This window comes from Pseudophryne corroboree, chromosome 3, assembly GCF_028390025.1.
Source record: "Pseudophryne corroboree isolate aPseCor3 chromosome 3, aPseCor3.hap2, whole genome shotgun sequence".
In the NCBI taxonomy this organism is placed as follows: domain Eukaryota; kingdom Metazoa; phylum Chordata; class Amphibia; order Anura; family Myobatrachidae; genus Pseudophryne; species Pseudophryne corroboree.
Window position 1 is genome coordinate 479,122,033 of NC_086446.1, and position 22,536 is coordinate 479,144,568.

Here is a 22,536-nt window from a genome sequence, read left to right on the forward strand (position 1 = left end):
GATGTCTGTGATAACAAGGACCATGCGTCAGTAGATCTGGACGTTGAGGGAGCAGGAACGGGACATCCATCGACGTACTCTGCAGATCTATGTACCAATGTCTTCTGGGCCAAGCCAGAGCTATTAGTATCACGGCACCCTTTCCTTGCTTTATCTTTCTCACCACCCTGGGTAATAAGGCGATTGGAGGAAACACATAGGCCAGATGAAAGTCCCATCTCACCAACAGGGCATCCACAAAGATCGCTCTGGGATCCTTTGTTCTTGACCCGTATGAAAGAACTTTGTTGTTCTGACGGGACGCCATGAGATCTATCTCTGGCAACCCCCACTTGTCGACTAGAGTCCAGAAGACCTCTGGGTGTAGAGCCCATTCCCTTGCCTGAATGGCGTGTTGACTGAGAAAATCTGCTTCCCAGTTTAGGACTCCCAGAACAAACACTGCCGACAAGGCTGGATGATGAAGTTCTGCCCACTTTAGTGTGTGACTTACCTCCTTCATAGCTTTTTGGCTGCGAATTCCTCCCTGATGGTTGAGGTACGATACTGCCGTCGCATTGTCTGAGCAGATCTGAATTGGTTTTCCCCGAAGGATGTCCTTTGCCTGAATCAGTGCCATGTATATGGCCCGAAGTTCCAATATATTTATTGGCAGGCAACCTTCTTCCTTGGTCTATTGCCCCTGGAAACAAAACCTTCCTGACACTGCTCCCCAGCCCTGGAGACTAGCATCTGTTGTCAGAATTTCCCAATCTGAAATCCAAAAGGGTCTTTCTTTGTCCAGATGGGATGTCTGTAGCCACCAGGCTAACGACCTCATTACTTCCACCGTAAGGACCATAGTCTGCATTTTTATCATCTGATGAAACCCATTCCATTTGGAAAGGGTCAGATGCTGCAGAGGCCTCAAGTGGAACTGAGCATACTCCACCATGTCGAATGTTGACACCATCAATCCCATCACACGCATTGCTGCGTGAATGGATACCCTTTGACTGTATAGCAGCTCCTGAATACTTGACTGAACTTTGGATATCTTATTCAGAGGTAAAAATACTCTTTGAAGGCTTGAATCCAGTACAGCCCCCAAGTGAGTCATCCGCCGTGACAGAACAAGAGACGATTTTGCCCAATTTATGAGCCACCCGTTCTTCTGCAGAAACATTATTGTCTGTTGCAGATGACACAGGAGCAATTCCTGAGACTGTGCCAGGATTAAAAATTCTTATCCCCTGCTGGCGGAGATAAGCTGCCATTACCACCATAATTTTGGTAAATACTCTGGGTGCTGTGGCTAACCCAAAAGGTAGGTACTGGAACTGAAAATGCTGTTGGATGATAGCGATCCTGAGATAGCACTGATGGGACAGTGCTATAGGAACATGTAGGTAAGCATCCTGGATATCCAGGTATACCATATAATCCCCTGGCTCCATGGCCAAAATGATGGAACGTAAAGTCTCCAGATGAAACCGAGGTACCCAAATGTACTTTTTCAGCACTTTGAGATTGAGTATGGGCGGGAATGACCCATTTGGCTTCTGAACTAGAAACAGGTTGGCGTAAAAACCCTGTCCTTGATGTGCAGGAGGAACTGGAATGATTGCCCCTGACTGAAGCAATTTGTGAACTGCCTCTTGCAAAGCCCTGGCCTTTGTCTCTATCCGGACTGGTACAAAAAAACCTTTGAGGAGGGTGTTTCTTGAAGGCAAATGCATGACCGAGAGATACTGCTTCCTGCACCTGTTGTAGACTGCTGCCAGATCTGAGCAAACTGAAGAAGTCGGCCCCCCACCCTGGTATCCCCCAGGTAGAGGCCCGCACCATCAGGCTGATGGCTTATTTTCTGTTTTACCAACCGGTCCTCTGGTAGCCTTTTTAGTCTTACCAGACTTGTTGTATTGGGGCTGTTTGCCATCACTTTTCCCTTTAGCTTTTCACTGAGACTGAAAGGGCCGAAAAGCTGGAACTTTAGGTTTGAATTTCTACGTGGAAGGAAACTTTACTTTCTTGGAGTCTGCTTCTGACTCCAAAATATCTGTCAATACTTTACCAAAAAGAATATCTCCAGAGAAAGGTAAAGACTCCATAACCTCAGCTTTCCCTGTACGTAGCCAAACTGCTCTGCGAGCGGCTACTGTTAAAGCTGATGACCTGGAGGCAATTGTACCCATATCCAAAGCTGCTTCTTCCAAGAACACTGCAGCCTGTTTTATATTTGCCATATGGGATTTTTGCTCTCTAGATGCCATTGAAAGATCTCCTTCCAATGCATAAGCCCAGGCAGCCACCGCTTTTAACATCCAAGCTGAAGCCACGCTTGGTCTTATGACTGCCCCAGACAGGGAAAAAAAAGGTTTTTAAAAAATTATCCACTCTCCTATCTGTAACATTATTTAGTGGTGTTGAAGGCAGAGGTAATGTAGATATTCGCACTAATCAAATAACATGTGTATCTACTTTGGGGGCCACCTCCCTCTTTAAACAATCCCCAGCTGGAAGAGAATAAATAAGAATTTACTCACCGGTAATTCTATTTCTCGTAGTCCGTAGTGGATGCTGGGAACTCCGTAAGGACCATGGGGAATAGCGGGCTCCGAAGGAGGCTGGGCACTCTAGAAAGATTTCAGACTACCTGGTGTGCACTGGCTCCTCCCACTATGACCCTCCTCCAAGCCTCAGTTAGGATACTGTGCCCGGACGAGCGTACACAATAAGGAAGGATTTTGAATCCCGGGTAAGACTCATACCAGCCACACCAATCACACCGTACAACTCGTGATATGAAACCCAGTTAACAGTATGAAACAACTGAGCCTCTCAACAGATGGCTCAACAATAACCCGATTTAGTTAACAATAACTATGTACAAGTATTGCAGATAAACCGCACTTGGGATGGGCGCCCAGCATCCACTACGGACTACGAGAAATAGAATTACCGGTGAGTAAATTCTTATTTTCTCTGACGTCCTAGTGGATGCTGGGAACTCCGTAAGGACCATGGGGATTATACCAAAGCTCCCAAACGGGCGGGAGAGTGCGGATGACTCTGCAACACCGAATGAGAGAACTCCAGGTCCTCCTCAGCCAGGGTATCAAATTTATAGAATTTTGCAAACGTGTTTGCCCCTGACCAAGTAGCAGCTCGGCAAAGTTGTAAAGCCGAGACCCCTCGGGCAGCCGCCCAAGATGAGCCCACCTTCCTTGTGGAATGGGCATTGACAGATTTTGGCTGTGGCAGGCCTGCCACAGAATGTGCAAGTTGAATTGTACTACAAATCCAACGAGCAATAGTCTGCTTAGAAGCAGGAGCACCCAGCTTGTTGGGTGCATATAGGATAAACAGCGAGTCAGATTTTCTGACTCCAGCCGTCCTGGAAACATATATTTTCAGGGCCCTGACCACGTCTAACAACTTGGAGTCCTCCAAGTCCCTAGTGGCCGCAGGCACCACAATAGGCTGGTTCAAATGAAACGCTGACACCACCTTAGGGAGAAACTGGGGACGAGTCCTCAATTCTGCCCTATCCATATGGAAAATCAGATAAGGGCTTTTATAAGACAAAGCCGCCAATTCTGATACTCGCCTGGCAGAAGCCAAGGCCAATAACATGACCACCTTCCACGTGAGATATTTCAGATCCACGGTTTTTAGTGGTTCAAACCAATGTGATTTTAAGAAACTCAACACCACGTTGAGATCCCAAGGTGCCACAGGAGGCACATATGGGGGCTGAATATGCAGCACTCCCTTTACAAATGTCAGAACTTCATGTACTGAAGCTAGTTCTTTCTGAAAGAAAATCGATAGAGCCGAGATCTGTACCTTAATGGAACCCAGTTTTAGGCCCATATTCACTCCTGCTTGCAGGAAATGCAGAAATCGACCTAGTTGAAATTCCTCAGTTGGGGCCTTTTCGGCCTCACACCATGCAACATATTTCCGCCATATGCGGTGATAATGATTTGCTGTAACCTCTTTCCTGGCTTTAATAAGCGTAGGAATGACTTCCTCCGGAATGCCCTTTTCTTTCAGGATCCGGCGTTCAACCGCCATGCCGTCAAACGCAGCCGCGGTAAGTCTTGGAACAGACAGGGCCCCTGCTGTAGCAGGTCTTGTCTTAGCGGCAGAGGCCACGGGTCCTCTGAGATCATCTCTTGAAGTTCCGGGTACCATGTTCTTCTTGGCCAATCCGGAACCACGAGAATTGTGTTTACTCCTCGCTTTCATATTATTCTCAATACCTTTGGTATGAGAGGCAGCGGAGGGAACACATAAACTGACTGTTACACCCATGGTGTCACCAGAGCGTCCACAGCTATCGCTTGAGGGTCTCTTGACCTGGCGCAATACCTCTCTAGTTTTTTGTTTAGGCGGGACGCCATCATGTCCACCTGTGGACGACCCCACTGATGTACAATCATTTGGATGACTTCTGGATGAAGTCCCCACTCTCCCGGGTGGAGGTCGTGTCTGCTGAGGAAGTCTGCTTCCCAGTTGTCCACTCCCGGAATGAACACTGCTGACAGTGCTAGTACATGATTTTCCGCCCATCTGAGAATTCTTGTGGCTTCTGTCATTGCCATCCTGCTTCTTGTGCCGCCCTGTCGATTCACATGGGCGACTGCCGTGATGTTGTCTGACTGGATCAGCACCGGCTGGTGTAGGAGCAGGGATTTTGCTTGACTTAGGGCATTGAAGATGGCCCTTAGTTCCAGAATATTTATGTGAAGGGCAGTCTCCTGACTTGACCATAGTCCTTGGAAGTTTCTTCCCTTTGTGACTGCCCCCCAGCCTCGCAGGCTGGCATCCGTGGTCACCAGGACCCAGTCCTAAATGCCGAATCTGCGACCCTCCAGAAGATGAGCACTCTGCAGCCACCACAGAAGAGACACCCTGGTTCTTGCAGACAGGGTTATCAAGCGATGCATCTGAAGATGCGATCCGGACCACTTGTCCAACAGGTCCCACTGAAAGATTCTGGCATGGAACCTGCCGAATGGAATTGCTTCGTAAGAAGCTACCATCTTTCCCAAGACCCGCGTGCAGTGATGCACCGATACCTGTTTTGGTTTCAGGAGGTCTCTGACTAGAGAAGACAACTCCCTGGCTTTCTCCTCCGGGAGAAACACTTTTTTCTGGACTGTGTCCAGAATCATCCCCAGGAACAGTAGACGTGTCGTCGGGACCAGCTGTGACTTTGGGATATTCAGAATCCAGCCGTGCTGGTTCAGCACTTCCTGAGATAGTGCTACTCCCACCAACAACTGTTCTTTGGACCGTGCCTTTATTAGGAGATCGTCCAAGTACGGGATAATTAAAACTCCCTTTCTTCGAAGGAGTATCATCATTTCCGCCATAACCTTGGTAAATACCCTTGGTGCCGTGGAGAGTCCAAACGGCAGCGTCTGGAATTGGTAATGGCAATCCTGTACCACAAATCTGAGGTACTCCTGGTGAGGATGGTAAATGGGGACATGCAGGTAAGCATCCTTGATGTCCAGGGAAACCATGTAATCCCCCTCGTCCAGGCTTGCAATAACCGCCCTGAGCGATTCCATCTTGAACTTGAATTTTTTTATGTACATGTTCAAGGATTTCAAATTTAAAATGGGTCTCACCGAACCGTCCGGCTTCGGTACCACAGATAGTGTGGAATAGTAACCCCGGCCTTGTTGAAGTAGGGGTACCTTGATTATCACCTGCTGGGAATACAGCTTGTGAATTGCCGCTAGCACCGCCTCCCTGTCTGAGGGAGCAATCGGCAAGGCAGATTTTAGGAACCGGTGGGGTGGAGCCGCCTCGAATTCCAGCATGTATCCCTGAGATACTACTTGAAGGATCCAGGGATCCACCTGTGAGCGAGCCCACTGATCGCTCAAATTTCTGAGGCGGGCCCCCACCGTACCTGGCTCCACCTGTGGAGCCCCACCGTCATGCGGCGGACTTGGAAGAGGAAGCGGGGGAGGACTTTGGTTCCTGGGAACCTGCTGTCTGTTGCAGCCTTTTTCCCCTACCTCTGCCTCTAGACAGAAAAGACCCTCCTTTTCCACGCTTGCTTTTCTGGGTCCGAAAGGACTGAACCTGATAAAATGGCGCCTTCTTAGGCTGTGAGGGAACATGGGGTAAAAATGCTGACTTCCCAGACGTTGCTGTGGAAACTAGGTCGGAGAGACCATCCCCAAATAATTCCTCCCCTTTATAAGGCAAAACTTCCATGTGCCTCTTGGAATCTGCATCTCCCGTCCACTGACGAGTCCATAAGCATCTCCTAGCAGAGATAGACAATGCACTTACTTTAGATGCCAGCCGGCAAATTTCCCTCTGTGCATCTCTCATATATAAGACTGAATCTTTTATATGGTCAATCGTTAGCAGAATAGTGTCTCTGTCTAGTGTGTCAATATTTTCTGACAATTTTTCTGACCATGCAGCGGCAGCACTGCACATCCAAGCTGACGCAATAGCTGGTCTAAGTATAATGCCTGAGTGTGTGTATACAGACTTCAGGATTGCCTCCTGCTTTCTATCAGCAGGCTCCTTAAGGGCGGCCGTATCCTGAGAGGGTAGTGCCACCTTTTTTGACAAACGTGTGAGCGCTTTATCCACCCTAGGTGGTGTTTCCCAACGTGACCTATCCTCTGGCGGGAAAGGGAACGCCATTAGTACCTTCTTAGGAATTACAAATTTTTTATCAGGGAAAAGCCACGCTTCTTCACACACTTCATTTAGTTCATCTGATGGGGGAAAAACTACGGGTAGTTTTTTCTCCCCAAACATAATACCCTTTTTTGTGGTACCTGGATGTAAATCAGAAATGTTTAACACCTCTTTCATTGCCTCAATCATGCAGTGAATGGCCCTGACAGGCATTAGGTTTGACTCATCGTCGTCGACACTTATCAGTATCTGTGTCGACATCCGGGTCTGCAAACTGAGGTAGCGGGCGTTTTAGAGCCCCTGACGACCCCTGAGGCACCTGGACAGGCACGAGCTGAGATCCCGGCTGTCCCACATTTGGCATGTCGTCAAATTTCTTATGTAAAGAATCTATACGTGCACTCATTTCTTTCCATAAGTTCATCCACTCGGGTGTCTGCCCCGCAGGGGGTGACGTCCCTTCAAAATGCATCTGCTCCGCCTCCACCTCATTATCCTCATCAAACATGTCGACACAGCCGTACCGACACACCCCACACACACAGGGAATGCTCAACAGAGGACAGGACCCACAAAAAGCCCTTTGGGGGGACAGAGTGAGAGTATGCCAGCACACACCAGAGCGCTATATATATACAGGGACTAACTGAGTTATGTCCCTAATAGCTGCTTTTCATATAATATATGTATATATACTGCCAAATTTAATGCCCCCCCTCTCTTTTCCCTCTTACTGTTACTGTATATGGCAGGGAAGAGCCAGGGAGCTTCCTTCCAGCCGAGCTGTGAGGGAAAAATGGCGCCAGTGTGCTGAGGAGATAGGCTCCGCCCCTTTTTCGCGGCCTCTTCTCCCGCTTTTTATGGAATTCTGGCAGGGGTATTTACCTCATATATAGCCTCTGGGGTTATATATTGAGGTATTTTAGCAAGCCAAGGTGTTATTATTGCTGCCTCAGGGCGCCCCCCCCCCAGCGCCCTGCACCCTCAGTGACCGGAGTGTGAAGTGTGAGAGGAGCAATGGCGCACAGCTGCAGTGCTGTGCGCTACCTTGGTGAAGACAGAGTCTTCATGCCGCCAATTTTCCGGACCATCTTCTTGCTTCTGGCTCTGTAAGGGGGACGGCGGCGCGGCTCCGGGACCGAACACCAAGGACTGGGCCTGCGGTCGATCCCTCTGGAGCTAATGGTGTCCAGTAGCCTAAGAAGCCCAATCCGGCTGCAAGCAGGCGAGTTCGCTTCTTCTCCCCTTAGTCCCTCGCTGCAGTGAGCCTGTTGCCAGCAGGTCTCACTGAAAATAAAAAACCTAAGTCTATACTTTCTAAGAGCTCAGGAGAGCCCCTAGTGTGCATCCAACCTCGGCCGGGCACGAATTCTAACTGAGGCTTGGAGGAGGGTCATAGTGGGAGGAGCCAGTGCACACCAGGTAGTCTGAAATCTTTCTAGAGTGCCCAGCCTCCTTCGGAGCCCGCTATTCCCCATGGTCCTTACGGAGTTCCCAGCATCCACTAGGACGTCAGAGAAATTGGAATTCCATTTCCTAGGAATTCTAAACTTCTTATTGGGTGCAGCCCAAGCCTCTTCCATGATTTCCGTCAGCTGATCTGACCCAGGAAACTCAGTCTTAACTGTTTTGGGACGTTTAAACACAGGTGCCTTGGATTTTAACACAGGCTCTGCTGATTCTTCAGGAGAGCGTCTGACTCCCCACTGCTGACATCAACCCTAGGTATCGCGACCTCATACTACTCCTGGAGCCTATGATCCCTAAGGGCTATCGCTGGTGCACCCGAGGTGGCAGCCGCGTCAGCGACTGTTTGGTAGTCTCCTCCCAAAGCAGTGCGGCTGGGTCCGTATTTCCCCTCTAAGCGGAACCGATGCCTTACCTTCTCCCCGTGCTCCGGCCACAGCCTGGTAACGTCTGCAGGACCTGCTAGTGTACCAGACACAGACGCCCGCCGAAACAGCACTGTACTCATTGGTAAGCGTTGTCGCGGCCCAGTGGAGAGTTGTTGGAGCGACTCTTTCTAAGGTACATATAAGACTCTTTTTAGAAAGATCACTCAAAAAAAAAATAGTAAGACTATAAAAATAAAATAAGAAAGCTTATGGCTGCTAAAAACCAGCAGCCCATTGACCATGGTCTGGCTCATGCCGCACCAAACAAAAAACTGATTTGTCTGAGCCAGGAGGCGGGGTTATATGGACAGGCCCGGTGCATGCTGGGAGGCCGAAAAGCTTTGACCGGTTGGTGCAAATCCGCTGTCACTTCATCATATCCCAATGTTATCCTGTGGATAACCTGTGGACCCTGCTGGAGAAACACTTACTTTATATTGATATTTGTAATTAAAAGCTTGGTCATTGGTCCTTCAAGGGTTGCTAAAGGACCACTCTCACCAAAACTACAATTTTAGTTCTGGGTGCCGTTACGTAAGGTAAGAATAAATATATAAAATCCTTGTTTCAGAAGTTCCTCTCAAAGTCTCCAAAAGATCAGTGTTGTGCTTTGCTTCCTACTAAGCCATTTTGGTATACTGTACAATGCGGGTGACAAGTGGGAATCATCATCCGCAGCAAATGGGTTAGAAGCGTACAAAGGAGATTTACTGTTTGAATCCCACTATATATTCAACAGTCAACAGTTCAGTGTTTCCAGTTTATAACAGTGAAAGACCTGGGGTTGGTTGTTGATGGACACCATCTAGTGGACATTTGATGGTATTCTGGCTTATCTGCATAGAGATGACAAAACAATAAAACCAAAACACTCTTGAAAGGATTCTTCAGTGATCACTAAGTGGAATGACAACTGGCTGTCCTGAAAACCTAATTACACAAGTACATTATGAGTGTACCCATAATACTAGTAGTGCATTCTATACTTTTGGTTGCATTTTTTACTATAAAGCAGCCAGATCTTTTTAATATTTGTTAAGAACTGTGCAAATCATATTCACTATGTTACAGTAACTCCTGCTTGTTGTCCCTGAGCAGTCCCTCCCAGTAGAGGAATTGTAAAGTAGTCATCTCATACCAACAATCCCTGACAGGTGGTAGTACAGAACAAATCTGAAATACAAGAACTACTGCTGACGACAGCAATCAGAGCTGAGGAGCAACGTCTAATTACAATCATCTCTCAGTACTTCTCCATGTTACAGTAATTATACCTAAGGATAAATTAAAGCCATATACACCCTTCACTCCAAGCATAGAATGCAGGAACAAAGTCTGAAATTCTCCATTGACCTATTTAATGACCAGCACTGTATTGACTTTTTTTTATTATTGTTTTTTACACCTCTGTTATTCACCCATTATTCTGCTCTCTGCAGTTTTTTAATCCAGTGTTTCCCATGCTTGTTTCTCAAAGCCACTGCACTGTCCAGGTTTTAAGGACAGCCATGCTTGAACACAGGTGATTTAATTAGTACATTAGTCATTTGAATTAATCTGTGCTCAATCATGGATATCCTTAACATCTGGACTTTAAGGGGGCTTTGAAGATCATAAGCGGTAAATACTTCTTTAAACAGAGACTTGTCCATCAAAACACAGCCCCCAAGACAAAGGTCCTCCATAAGAAGTGTGTATCTACCTACTACTAGTATTTGTACTATAAAGAACACTACATTCATCTATTACACATTATTGGAACGATGCAAAGTAGAGTGTATCTTGCTTATTTTCGCAGTGTGCAAGGTCCAAGACCAAGTGTATGCAAGAATGGGTGATCGAGCCTCCACTTGCACCTGAGAATGTTAGCAAAGCTCAGTGAGGGCTTGTCCAAACAACTGCAGACTATTCAGAGCATGGTTGCACGATTTAAATCAAACAATTTAAATCAAATTATCAAATCATGATTTAAATAAAAACATTACAAAGCTACAACTTTTGCTTAGAAAGAGAAAGATGTGTAGGTGGGGGCAGTGTTTGTTTGTTTTTTAGCACAGTTGGGAAGAGTAATGGATGGTGTATAGGAGATTCTACCAAGTATATACTACCAAGTGACGTACGCTGGAATACTATGGCAGACTGTTTGGAGTCCTTTCTGAAAAACTGGCCCATTTTTGTTAACAGTATGTGATGAAAACAAAGATGATATTCCACAAGACATTATTAACAAAGTTAATAACTTTAGTATTAAGCGGAGTGCTGAAGATTATTTGGCTCTGCTGAAACCTGTAGCTGTAGCCCTGGATCGTGCACAAAGACGCAACTGCACAATCATTGAGGTTGTACAAGTGTGGAAGAGATGATCTTGAAGAGATTGGACACCACATTATCGTAATGAAGATGGCCAAGGCAAGAGCTAAAACTGCACTCACAGATGCCCACTTGCTGGCTAATCTACTTGGTCCTAGGTACAGGAGAAAAAAGCTTAGTCCTGCTGAAATTGAGACAGCTATAGAGTATGCCAGTCATCATCAACTTTCGGGCATCCATGAAACCATTTGCACCATACATGTTTGAAGTGGACACTTTACGCCAAGTATCTCCGCTAGCCTGGTGGATGTCCTACACAGCTCAACTTCAGTTAGACATTTCTGTAGTAAATCTTCCGAAGCAGATGTCCACAGCAGTTTCATCAAGTGCAGGAATTTAAAGCATTTTTTCAACGTACGGTTTTGTACAATCCAAAACACGCAACAGATTGGGAAATGAAAAAGCAGCTAAGCTGGTTGCATGCTACAGAGCCTATTCTGTTGAGGACAAACGTGAGGACGTGGACAAAGACATGTACATGTATGACTCAGACTCAAACAACTGAGTGAAATTCAGAGCCTAATTGTACTTCTTGATGCAACTGTTTAGTGTGTATTTATTCTATTACTGTGTTCATTCTGTTACTGTTTTCACTTCAGAAATTGTTCATGTATTACTAAAACAAGGTGGAAACATCTAAAATGAAACAATAAACTTAAAAAAAGTTTTAAGAAAAAAAATACAATTTAAATCCCAAAAATTTGATTTAAATCAATAAAAAAAAAGCTTTGAATCAATAAAAAATGATTTAAAACAAACAAATCCAATTTTTTAAATTAAACAAAAAAAAACAGATTTTTATGCAACCTTGATTCAGAGGGATTTGATATGAAATCCTGACTGTCAAGAGCCCAGCAGTCAAAATACCGACACCGGAATACCGACAGTCGGAATCCCGACCTTGAGCGCAACGTGTTCCCTCGTGGGCTCGCTATACTTGCCACGATTTGGGCCCAGTGATAACCTATTCCCTCTCAGGTGGTAGGATGGACCACCACCCAAGTGTGGATTCCGGGCAGCAGTCGGGATTCCGACCGCTGGCATTTCGATGTTTGCCAGGATTACGGCGTCAGTATTTCGACCACCGGGATACAGACAGTCAGGAAATTAACTGTGTCCCATTCAGAATAGTATGAAAGCGTACATACGCCTGTATGTTGCATGAAAGCATACATACTGCGCCCAGCAATTTGTGATGGCAGCCATGGGTATTACTATCCAGTCTCAGGTCTAGGATATTGGTGTACAGGCAGGGCTCTATGGTACTGGTTTACAGGCACGGCTCTATGGGATTGGTGTACAGGCATGGCTCTATGGAATTGGTGTGCATGCATGGCTCTATGGTATTAGTGTACAGGCGCGGCTCTATGGTATTAGCATACAGACACAGGTTTATGGTAGTACTAGCAAGTCCCAGGTCTACGATATAGTTACACAGGCATGATAACAAAGGAGGTGTAATGAAGAAAAGTAGTAGTGGCCCTATGAGAGGCGGGGCTTACACTGAGCCATGTCAATACGACATTATCTTTCATATATGGGGTGTTGGCTGGTTAATAGTCAAGAACAGTAATATATGGGGTTTAAGTAGTAGGTTCTGCAACTATTATTACCCCATTACCTGGCAGTAACACGGGCTTAGCAACTTTACTGGTACACTGCCAGTTTATAGTTCCTCCTATAGACCAGAAGTAGACGAGTCTGGCAAGATAGCAGCAAAGTAAACATTCATTTCTCTTGGAGACTAAGGGACATTTGCTGCGCCCTCTGGAGTTTGGTAAACTTGACAATTTAGCATCCCCTATTAAAACCTGTGTGGGCTGCTGTGGCTATTGAAAATTGAGGGACTGCAACAGATAGAGATATCTGCTGCTGCTACCCCCCACCCCTCTTAAACTCTGGGAACACTTATTTGCAGTTGACATCGGTGATAGGGATCTGAGACCAAAATCTTGAGACTATTCCCAGCGTGAAAACAAGTGAGTGGACAGGGGCTGACCTGAGCCCAGCCAGCCAAGTGCGCAGCGCGTCCACTGCTGGGTTGTGTGCCCTGAACACTGCACAGTACTACTGCCGTGCACCGCTATACTGTGCAAAGAACAATGTGCATGGCCATGGAGTCAGTATATTGTGGCTAACAATGGGACCAGTGAAATGTAGGCGGATTCTGTGTTAATGGGGTAACAACAAAATACAGTATGTGCATTATGGAGGATAGTGGGAGCTGTGCAACAGGTTGACTAATGGGTTCAGTGTGATATTATGTGGATGAGATTAGGGTCTATGCCATGGTGTTAGCACATTCTATCAGGTTACAGGTTCTGTGGACATTGGGCCTAATTCAGACCTGATCGTAGATGTGCTAAATTTAGCACATCTATGATAAGTCACACAGACATGCGGGGGGACGCTCAGCACAGGGCTAGTCCGCCGCGCATGTCAGGCCGACCCCCACCCCGCACAAGTACAAAAGCATCGCACAGCGGCAATGCTTTTGTACTTTAGGAGCACGCAGGAAGCTACTCGTCGCCGTGAGGGTCACAGCAGTTGCGTGTGATGACACGCAGCTGCTGCGGCCCCCCCCAACGGTACAGGAACGCCTGCAATGCCCGGACTGCGTGCCCTAAACAGCGGCCAAATGCCGCCGGCCCACCCCCTCCCACCCAGCGATCGCCTCTGCCTGTCAATCAGGCAGAGGCGATCGCAGGGCTGAGACAGCCATCGGCTGTATGGCATGCGTCGGCGCATGCACAGTTCAGACCTGTTCGGCTGCTGTGCGAAAACACTGGAGCGATCAGGTCTGAATTAGGACCATTATCCTAAGGATATGGCTGGTAATGAAGTGTGCACAAATTAGGTACTGCAAATGCACATAGCACTTAGATCAGGAATTCCCAACCTCGGTCCTCGTAACACAGTAACAGTCCAGGTTTAATGATATCTAGGCTTCAGCACAGATGGTTAAATTACAATAACTGACTTACTAATTATGTCACCTGTGCTAAAGCATGGATATCACTAAAACCTGGACTGTTAAGGTGCATACACTGGATGATCGCTGACCTCGCTGGGCTGAAAATCGCTCAGTGCATACACACTGAGCGATTTTCCCCTCTGCCCAGCGATGACAGCAGGGGTGAGCGGCTTTCCATAGCAGGACGCTTTGGAAAGCCGATCACGCCGCCGTTCATCTACTGGTAATACCAGTAGATGAACGGCGACCGCTGGCAATGAAGCGGGAGCGCACATCAGCGCTCACGCTCATCGCTTGTGCATACACACTGGGCGGTTTTGACCTGGAAGCAGCTCAACACACCAAAAGTGAGCTGCTTTCAGCTCATAATCGCCCAGTGTGTATTGGCCTTAAGTGTGCCTTTAGGACTGAGGTAAAAAGCCTGATTTTGAGCATTCAAGTAAATTATCTGGCTGCTTCTGGGGTCTCCTCTTCCCCTTCCCCCCCCAACACACAAACACACACAACTCTTTTTAACTATTTAACTGCCAAATATATTTTCCACAAAAAAGCTAAGAAATTGTTTTTTTTTTTTTAAATGACTGAACTAGGTTAAGAATATTTAAATAAACATTGTCCGAAAAGATTTTCTAAAAAAAAAAAACCCAAAAACCACCCAACATTTAAAAAAATAAAAATATAATTTATTTGTGAACATCGATACAAACATTGATGACCGAAACAAAACAGCCTTTAATGATCGGCACATCGCGACTTCCGTTTCCAGGCATCAAGTCTTCTCAGTTATCACCCGGAGCCCCTTGGGAAGGTGAGGGGCTGCTTTTTTTACATTTCGCCAGTGGTGAAACATACAAAGTGGTTTGATCATTATGGGTGACAGAATAATATGCTAAATGATGTGGGACAAGGTATAAAGGGGTGTTATATTGATGGAAAGGTGAGTTACCGGGGTGTTTTTTTCTTTTGTTAGAATTTTTGCTGAGAGTGGCTTAAAATTAAATAAAAATCACCTTACAGGATTAGTGTGCACCGCAATTTCATCTACAGCCTTTAATTTGCTGAAAAATACTTATCCATCATTTTTACAATGTTAGTAAAAAATGCAAAATCAACCATTTGTTCCAAGTAGTTTGATTATGGGCAGTAACAGACTTCTATACTATTATGCAATAGTTTTTGCCATTTGTGTGGGTTTTCTTTTAGCGTGTGTGTGTGGTAGGGGCAAATCATATTTCTGCACCTGAGCCCACCACTAGCTCGTTCCGCCACTGGCTTGACACATCTCTGCCCTCCGTGACTAGAGTTTCATTGCACAATGACATCACAAAGTTCAGTAGCTTTATCTTCTAGCAAGGATTTACAGAAGAATGGTCAGCGCACAGGCAAATATATAGAAAAAGAAAAATATAGCAGTAAAACCAGCTGTTCACACTGTCTCCGCTGTCATTTAGCACAAGATGAGAACTGTTAAAAATGTGATTCAGACTACTGTTCCCCAACATTAAAATCCTATGCACTTACTGTGACCGGGAATCAATGGCTGGAATTGAACCTAAGGCAACTTTGCTGTGAAATGGCAATGCTAATCACGGCACCACCAAGCAATACGACAGAGACTACAAGAGAAATGATACTTATAGTGTAATATTACACCGAACAGCAGGAGAAGTTACACAATATTACATGGGGCTGCAAAATTATAATGTATTGTGGTGAGAGGGCCCACATTCTGGTGGTATCAGCTCCCTCCAAGGGAGAAGATAAGACCTGCACATTCTGCAGCTGCAGTAGAGATTTGCAACTCCGGATTTTGTGGATTGCCCAGATCCAGCAGGTACTAATCACTGAGAACAAAAAGAGTTTAAAACTCCCACACACCCAGAGTTCTGTGTGCTGATGCCTGTTAGAGACCAGTGAGCAGGAAACAGGTTGTAGTGCCAGGGACTGTGGACATTGGCCATGCCAGGAGAGCATGGCATGTGTGGCTGCAAGCCACTGCAGCGGATTAACTATGGAGTGCTAGGACTTTTTATGTTAGTTTGCTTATTTTTCAGTTATGTACCTGTGTGACCAGGCCCAAGCTTAAGTATGCTTTGCACAGTGCCGGATGTCATTAAAGACACTGTGTTTTATCCGGAAGACCTGCCTCATAAGTCCTCATTTCCAGTACTTGTTTAACAGTATATATTGTATTATATTGTAATATGAAACGGGACTGCACGAGAAATGATGCTTATAGTATAATATTACACAGGCCTACAGATGAAGTAAAGCTTATAGTGCAGATGTTTCCAAACTGGGTGCAAGCCACTTGCAAGTGTGCCACGGGTTGGTGGTCCAGGACCAAATAAAATATTTGTTGTCAATGTGACAGGCAAAACCACTACTGGTGGCTGCCAATCGTAAAATGTCTGGACAAACAGAAACACAACCCTGTCCACCATCACATAACCAAACTTAAGGATGACAGGTAAGCACAATTTACTTAATATAATTTTTTTTATGAAGCTATCAATAAGAAACTTTGTGCAAACTGAAATGTCGGCGCCGGCAGCTGATCGCGCCCCACAGGACCAACAATTGAATTGCTCCAGCGGGCGCCATCTAGCTCCTGTCGGCGTGTAAAATAATTGAATTCCCGTCGTAGTGAGATGTCCAAGGAAAGTGCACAAGAAATGGTGCTTAAAGTGCAATATCAGACTGAACTGAATAAAAGGAACAAGACACAATCAGCACTATGAGGGGGTTTAACCTCTACGAGGCGAAAACACATTTATAGTTGCCCTAAAGCCTGTGTATTATAACATGAGGTAAGCCAGCAGGGGTCACTATAAGACTATTATTATATAAAATTCTTAGGCAGTGGAGAAGATTCAAAGTTACATTCACAAATCATGACTGCAACCAATGATTATGGATAACAGATAGCAGGGATATTGCAACATATACGGTTGTATAAACTACACTCTTAATTATTCCTTTAGCATCATGTCCAAATGCCAGGTATTAATTGCTCAGGAATTTATCTAGCTCACATTTTACCTGAACAAAGATCATCAAATTGTACAAATGTAACAAATACTGCACTGTGCAGCAGTATATTCATATATGGAGATAGTAACCTGTGTACCAGAGCCTTTATACTATTTTTACCTCAAATTTCTGCCGTAGTTCTAGATTTCCATCGTCCGCCTCTGGGATGGGCACATTGTAATACTCTCCCTCCTCCTGATTCAGCAGTTTGTACCTCAAATGAAGAGTATAATGTTAGAACACTACTAAGTACATTGTCAATAACTAATTACAGTTTAACACACCAAACATACTATAAAAGTTGCTGCACATAAAATAAAGGCAACAAAACAATCAACCCGCTGATTGGTATTTATTTAGTCACTAATGAATATATCTGTGCTCTAATATAACACACCAGGCTTCTCAGTTAAAGTAATAAACATTTTAAAAACCCATACACATACATTTAAAAAGAACCAAGTTAAAGTAATAAAAAAAACAATTAAAACTTAAAAAAAAAAAAGAATATTTCTATTTACATATTTTTACCTTAATAGATACATTACGGTGCAAATTACTAGTGGCTCATTAGAACTCCTATGTAAAGGGAGCAAATAAATTATCTCTGCTTCAGATTAGATGGGAGGGGAAGACGTGTCCACTTTGAATATAAATATGACAGAGTACGTGTGATCAATATATTGTGCTATACTTTTATCTGGTTGTATATATAATATATGGTAAGAAAGTGGAAATAACATGCAATCCCTGTAAACACTTACCACCCACATGCTGGCATTTTCATGAGTTCTGAAACTCCAAATGAGAAGGAGCCCATAAAATCATTTCTAGTGGTTCGATCCCAGTCCCAGATCTCTATGGAGAGCCGCCGATCTTTGTCTGAAGGTTTTAATTTGCTGTGACATAAAAGACAACAAGGTTACAATGTGAATCCTTACACTGCTGAGAACTATGGGAAATACTAAATAGAATGGGATGACATTATGTGCAATAAAACTGTCAAATACATTCTAGCCGCCTAACTTCTCCTGTTTTTTACCATATCCCCAGTCTTCCCACACTTCAGCCCTAAAAAAGCTTCTTTCATCAATTGCCATATGTTTCCACCGCTTATCTATCCAGCTCACAAGATGTTCCTATGTTTTAACAATCTAGCACACTACCAATTGTTCCTACTGCTCATCTCTTCCGTCTCCTGATATGTTACTCTCCAACCAGTTATCACATGTTCCCGGTGAGCATATCTCCATTCCTATACCAGATGTTCCTGCTGCCCAACTCTTTAATGCTCAAAAAGATATTCCTTCAAGCTTAGGGGATGATTCAATTAATGGTTCGGCTGCATGTGCAATTCTGCAACGGCACATATCTGCAAGCAACTACACTAGTTTTTAGATTTTCCCTGCACTCCATTGAGGTGTGCAGGAAAATGAGTGATGTTGACAATACTGTAATAGGTAGATATGTGCAGAGGTGAAGAGATGGATTTTGGGATGAATGTGCTCAAGTCACTATCAGATATGTTTTCATCTTGCAGACTAAGCACCTGAATCAGAAGTGCAGGCATGTCTGTTGGACACAGTGGAGTCGCTTTTTGCCATTGAACAGCGAGAGTGCACACACAAAGGATTTATATGCAAAGTGAGTGACTAGTAGTCAGCTTTTGGGCTACATTTGAGTGATACGCACAACCCCTGCGCGGTTAGACGCTCCTGTGCCTAGCCGCATCATTTGTCGCCCCACACACTTTTTATGGGGCGCGTGCCCAATTAAGAAAATGAGATGTGCACGCTTGTCGCTGCAATGAGCAGCACCAACACCTAGAAGTAGCCATGATGAGATTGATGACATCTGTATGTCAGGACGTTTTGGGGCTTGCCTAGTTAGCCACTGTGAGTTTATTTGCAGTTGGAGAGTCCCCAGTGTCTTAGGAGAGGCTCTCTGTCTGCGACAGGATAAGGTTGCACATAGGTCTGATGGTGCTTTCGTTATTCCCGCTTATGTACGTCAGCAGTGGATGTGAGACACTGACAGTGGGTGTCTCTGTGCACAAGACAGCGGCTTAAACACTATGTGCACCTCTGAATCAGGTCAAGTCTCCAACCTACCATTACATTTTTCTGTTGCCCACATATCCAGTCCACCACTAGATTTCCCTGCTGCTCAAGTCATAAGATGAAACTGAAACCTAATCTCCATGGCAGATGTTTCTGAATGCTATAATGACTAAACATTTTCTATGCCCAACTCTTTAGCCCACCATCAACAGTCCCTTATGTTTCACTGTAAAATCCCGCACCAGATGTTCATTTGTTCCAACAGTCTTTTAATTCCCTATGAAGAATGGAACATACAAGGTGAATGACTCGTTCCAATGAGGGTTAAGTGTGGAGCGGATGGTTTTGGTTTTCTGCTTGCTTTCATTCTTAGGGTCAGGAATTAGTTTGAGCTTCACATAAGGATCTGACAGTCCATTGGGGTCCATAGGGATCAAGTTCTTGGCGTCACGAACTGGAAAAAAAAGATTTAGTGATAATGAAGTTAATCTAGAGACAAACAGAACATTTAATTTACATCTTTTCGTTTCAAGTTCAGATTCCAAAACTAAACATTTGAAGGGAGTGTTGTGATTTCAGGATCTATACACTTCCGTGAACTGCACTGGTGGATTGTTACTATTTCTATATACTGTAATGGTTTACTACACTGTAATGATTGTTAGAAATTCACCATGTCTACTTTTGCTTTTCCATTGTATTGTACACCTTCTAAGCACAAATATATCCGCCTTCATTGTATGACACAATTATTGGTTTTTCGCCCATAGTTTCTTGGTTATTGTTTGGCTAGTATGTGGTACAGTGCACAAAGCATCCTGTGAAATGGATATTTGTATTATATAATATACAGAAACTACTGCTCTAATATAACCATAACCAATTTTGAACACCCTTTACAAAGATGTATCCTCTCTACCAACTTAATCTTATTCTTCTACCTAAAACTCAAGTTTTCCACTGATCTTGCACTAATCATTAAACACTGATACCTTTCCCTGGGCATAACTACACTGATTAGCCTTAGTCAGGTGGTTCCGGTATGAATGGTCGACAATGTTAAGGTCGACAGTCATTAGGGCGACCACTATTGGTCAATATTGACATGGTCGACATGGACAAATGGTCGACACGTGAAAATGGTCGACACATGAACTGTCGACATGGATTTTTGAACAGTTTTTGGTGTCATTTTTTCTGTAACATGGCCAGGAACGCCAATTAGTGTACTGCGTCCCCTTGCAGCTGCGGGCAAGGTGCCTCGCTCCGCTACAGCTGCGCTAGGCACAGGTTACTATTCCCAATTGCAGTCCACCTGGATGGTTTAGTATGAAAAAGTTAAAAATCTAATGTAAAAAAAAAAAAAAACATGTCGACCTTTTCATGTGCCGACCATGTGTCCACGTCGACCATGTCAATGTCGCCCAACAGTGGTCGACCTAATGAGTGTCGACCTTAACATTGTCGATCATCTGAACGGATACCAGTCAGGTACAGTAGTCTTATTTATTTATTTTTATCACAGTTGTTCATCTTGGACACCTTTGCACTGTTACAAAGGACTAATGATTAGTCCTCTAATGAAAAATAACATTATAAAAAAGTTTCAAAGCAGTCCCAAAAATTTACCAAATAGAGATGGCAAAATGAGAAATTAACACATTCAATAAATTATATAAGGATGTATGGTGTTGTACATTTATGTAGCTCAGAAACCAATACAATATAGATTTGATTGAGTAAAGAAGAGATAAATGTCTGGCTAGCCATCCCCTTAGGACCAGGCCAGTCCAATGTGAGATAAAATACATTTTAAATAAAACAAAATGCAATCAGGATATTTTGTTAGGCACAGGGAATATGAAGGGCAAACTGATAATACCAGCAATAGAGAGAACGTTTATCCATTTCATTCAGAAATTACACTCCATGCATCACCTAGGCTATACGTGCCCTTGTGTGACATGCAGAGCAAGGGAAGGGCAAGAGATGTGTGTATAATATACATGTGTGTATATATGTAAGTCTGTCTATTAAGTTCTTAATGAAAAAGCATTTCATGTACAAAACAATGACAGAGAAGCTTGCTGGAGATCCCTCACAAATCACTTTGTATGTCTCTTGCTACCAATGTGACAGATAAGGTTGGTTGGGAAGGAAATGTGCCCGACGCTTTCCGTGAACAGGCTTACAGAATATCTATGAATTACATAATTTTATTGCTTACATTTCACCATTGTACGGTGCCACTGATAAAGGAACAAAACAAGACCCTAAATGACCACGTAATACTTGTACACTGAACATGTCATCACAATGTTACATCATTAGTGAGCCAGACATAATTTAACAGTTCTGCCATACTATCGCAAAAATCTGAGCTTTGTTATTCAAAAAATGGCATTTATTACGTCTCTAAGAATGTCATGCGTGATATAGTAATATCAAATTGCATGACTACCGTGGGAAACATATCTGCAAATCTCCAGAGATGAATTTTGAGCGCTTCCCTGTCTGCAATATGCAATATGTCCACTGGGGGGAACATATTAAGTGAGAGCGTCCCAATCTCTTACTAGTGACAGTTCACAAATGACTGGGGGGGGAAATAACAAACAAAAACGCTGTCCAGCATCAATGTGACATCTTAAAGTAACTGTGATAGTTACAGACTGTCCAAATACATCCACAAGAACCTGCAACATATTGCCGAGTTGCACAGTAGAAGCAGCAGGCACTATATCAATTAATACTTTTTTTAAACAATTTGGTAGAGTAGTAGTAAGCTGTAGGGTATAGAAATGCACAAATACAGGTCTAGCCATAAAGACCAGCAGCAGGGCAGTAATTCTGGCTAATGGTGGATAAATGCAATTATATTATTAATAGTCTAAAAGGAACAGAACCTGTGCTGGGTCAAGGAGATGTAGGAAATCTGGCACCAGAGCAGAGAGGCTAGCCGTACCATTTTACATGTCATGGAAGAGCTGTTAAATGGCCCCGCAGAGCTGTACAGGAGTCGGTTCCTGCCAAAAATTACCTGTGACTGCTCTCTGATAAGTTCACACAAATATAAATCTAGAGATAAAATAAACAGATAATGTACAATACGTTTGTCACTCGAGAGTTCCATGATGTCCAAAATGGTGCCCCGGAACATAGGGTGCTGGAAATGATGTGAATTATCAGGGCCAATGTCGAAGTTGGAAAAATAACACATACAAACAACACATAGAGTGGCGTAATTACGCAATTAACGTATGGGGACACACCATGCGTCTTACCGTGCACTGTGCATAGAATCGCACGGCGTGCGTGTAGCCACGTGGTGAGTGTATATATGGTAAAATGTGCAATCACTGAGAAATGCCATAAAGACACACACAATCATATATCTATATACCACACATAGTTCACACATAGTCATAAGTCCAAAACAAGGATTAAAATACACAGTAAACTAGCTATATACTTATTCCAGGGTTAAGACCAGATTGTCCCATCATGTTTAGTCTCATATTAATCAGTGTTTTACAATCAG

General features: G+C 44.2%; 1 protein-coding gene across 3 annotated transcripts in view; it reads right to left on the reverse strand.

Moving 5' to 3' along the window:
• PRKCA (protein kinase C alpha) overlaps positions 1–22,536 on the reverse strand; it is a 656,418-nt gene that overhangs the window by 206,997 nt on the left and 426,885 nt on the right. For all 3 annotated transcript variants that reach the window (XM_063960833.1, XM_063960834.1, XM_063960835.1), the window contains exons 6-8: positions 19,293–19,449; positions 17,700–17,834; positions 17,056–17,149 (exon numbers count right to left, since the gene is read on the reverse strand). In XM_063960833.1, the coding sequence (XP_063816903.1) occupies positions 17,056–17,149; positions 17,700–17,834; positions 19,293–19,449 (386 nt within the window). The remainder of the gene's footprint in view (positions 1–17,055; positions 17,150–17,699; positions 17,835–19,292; positions 19,450–22,536) is intronic.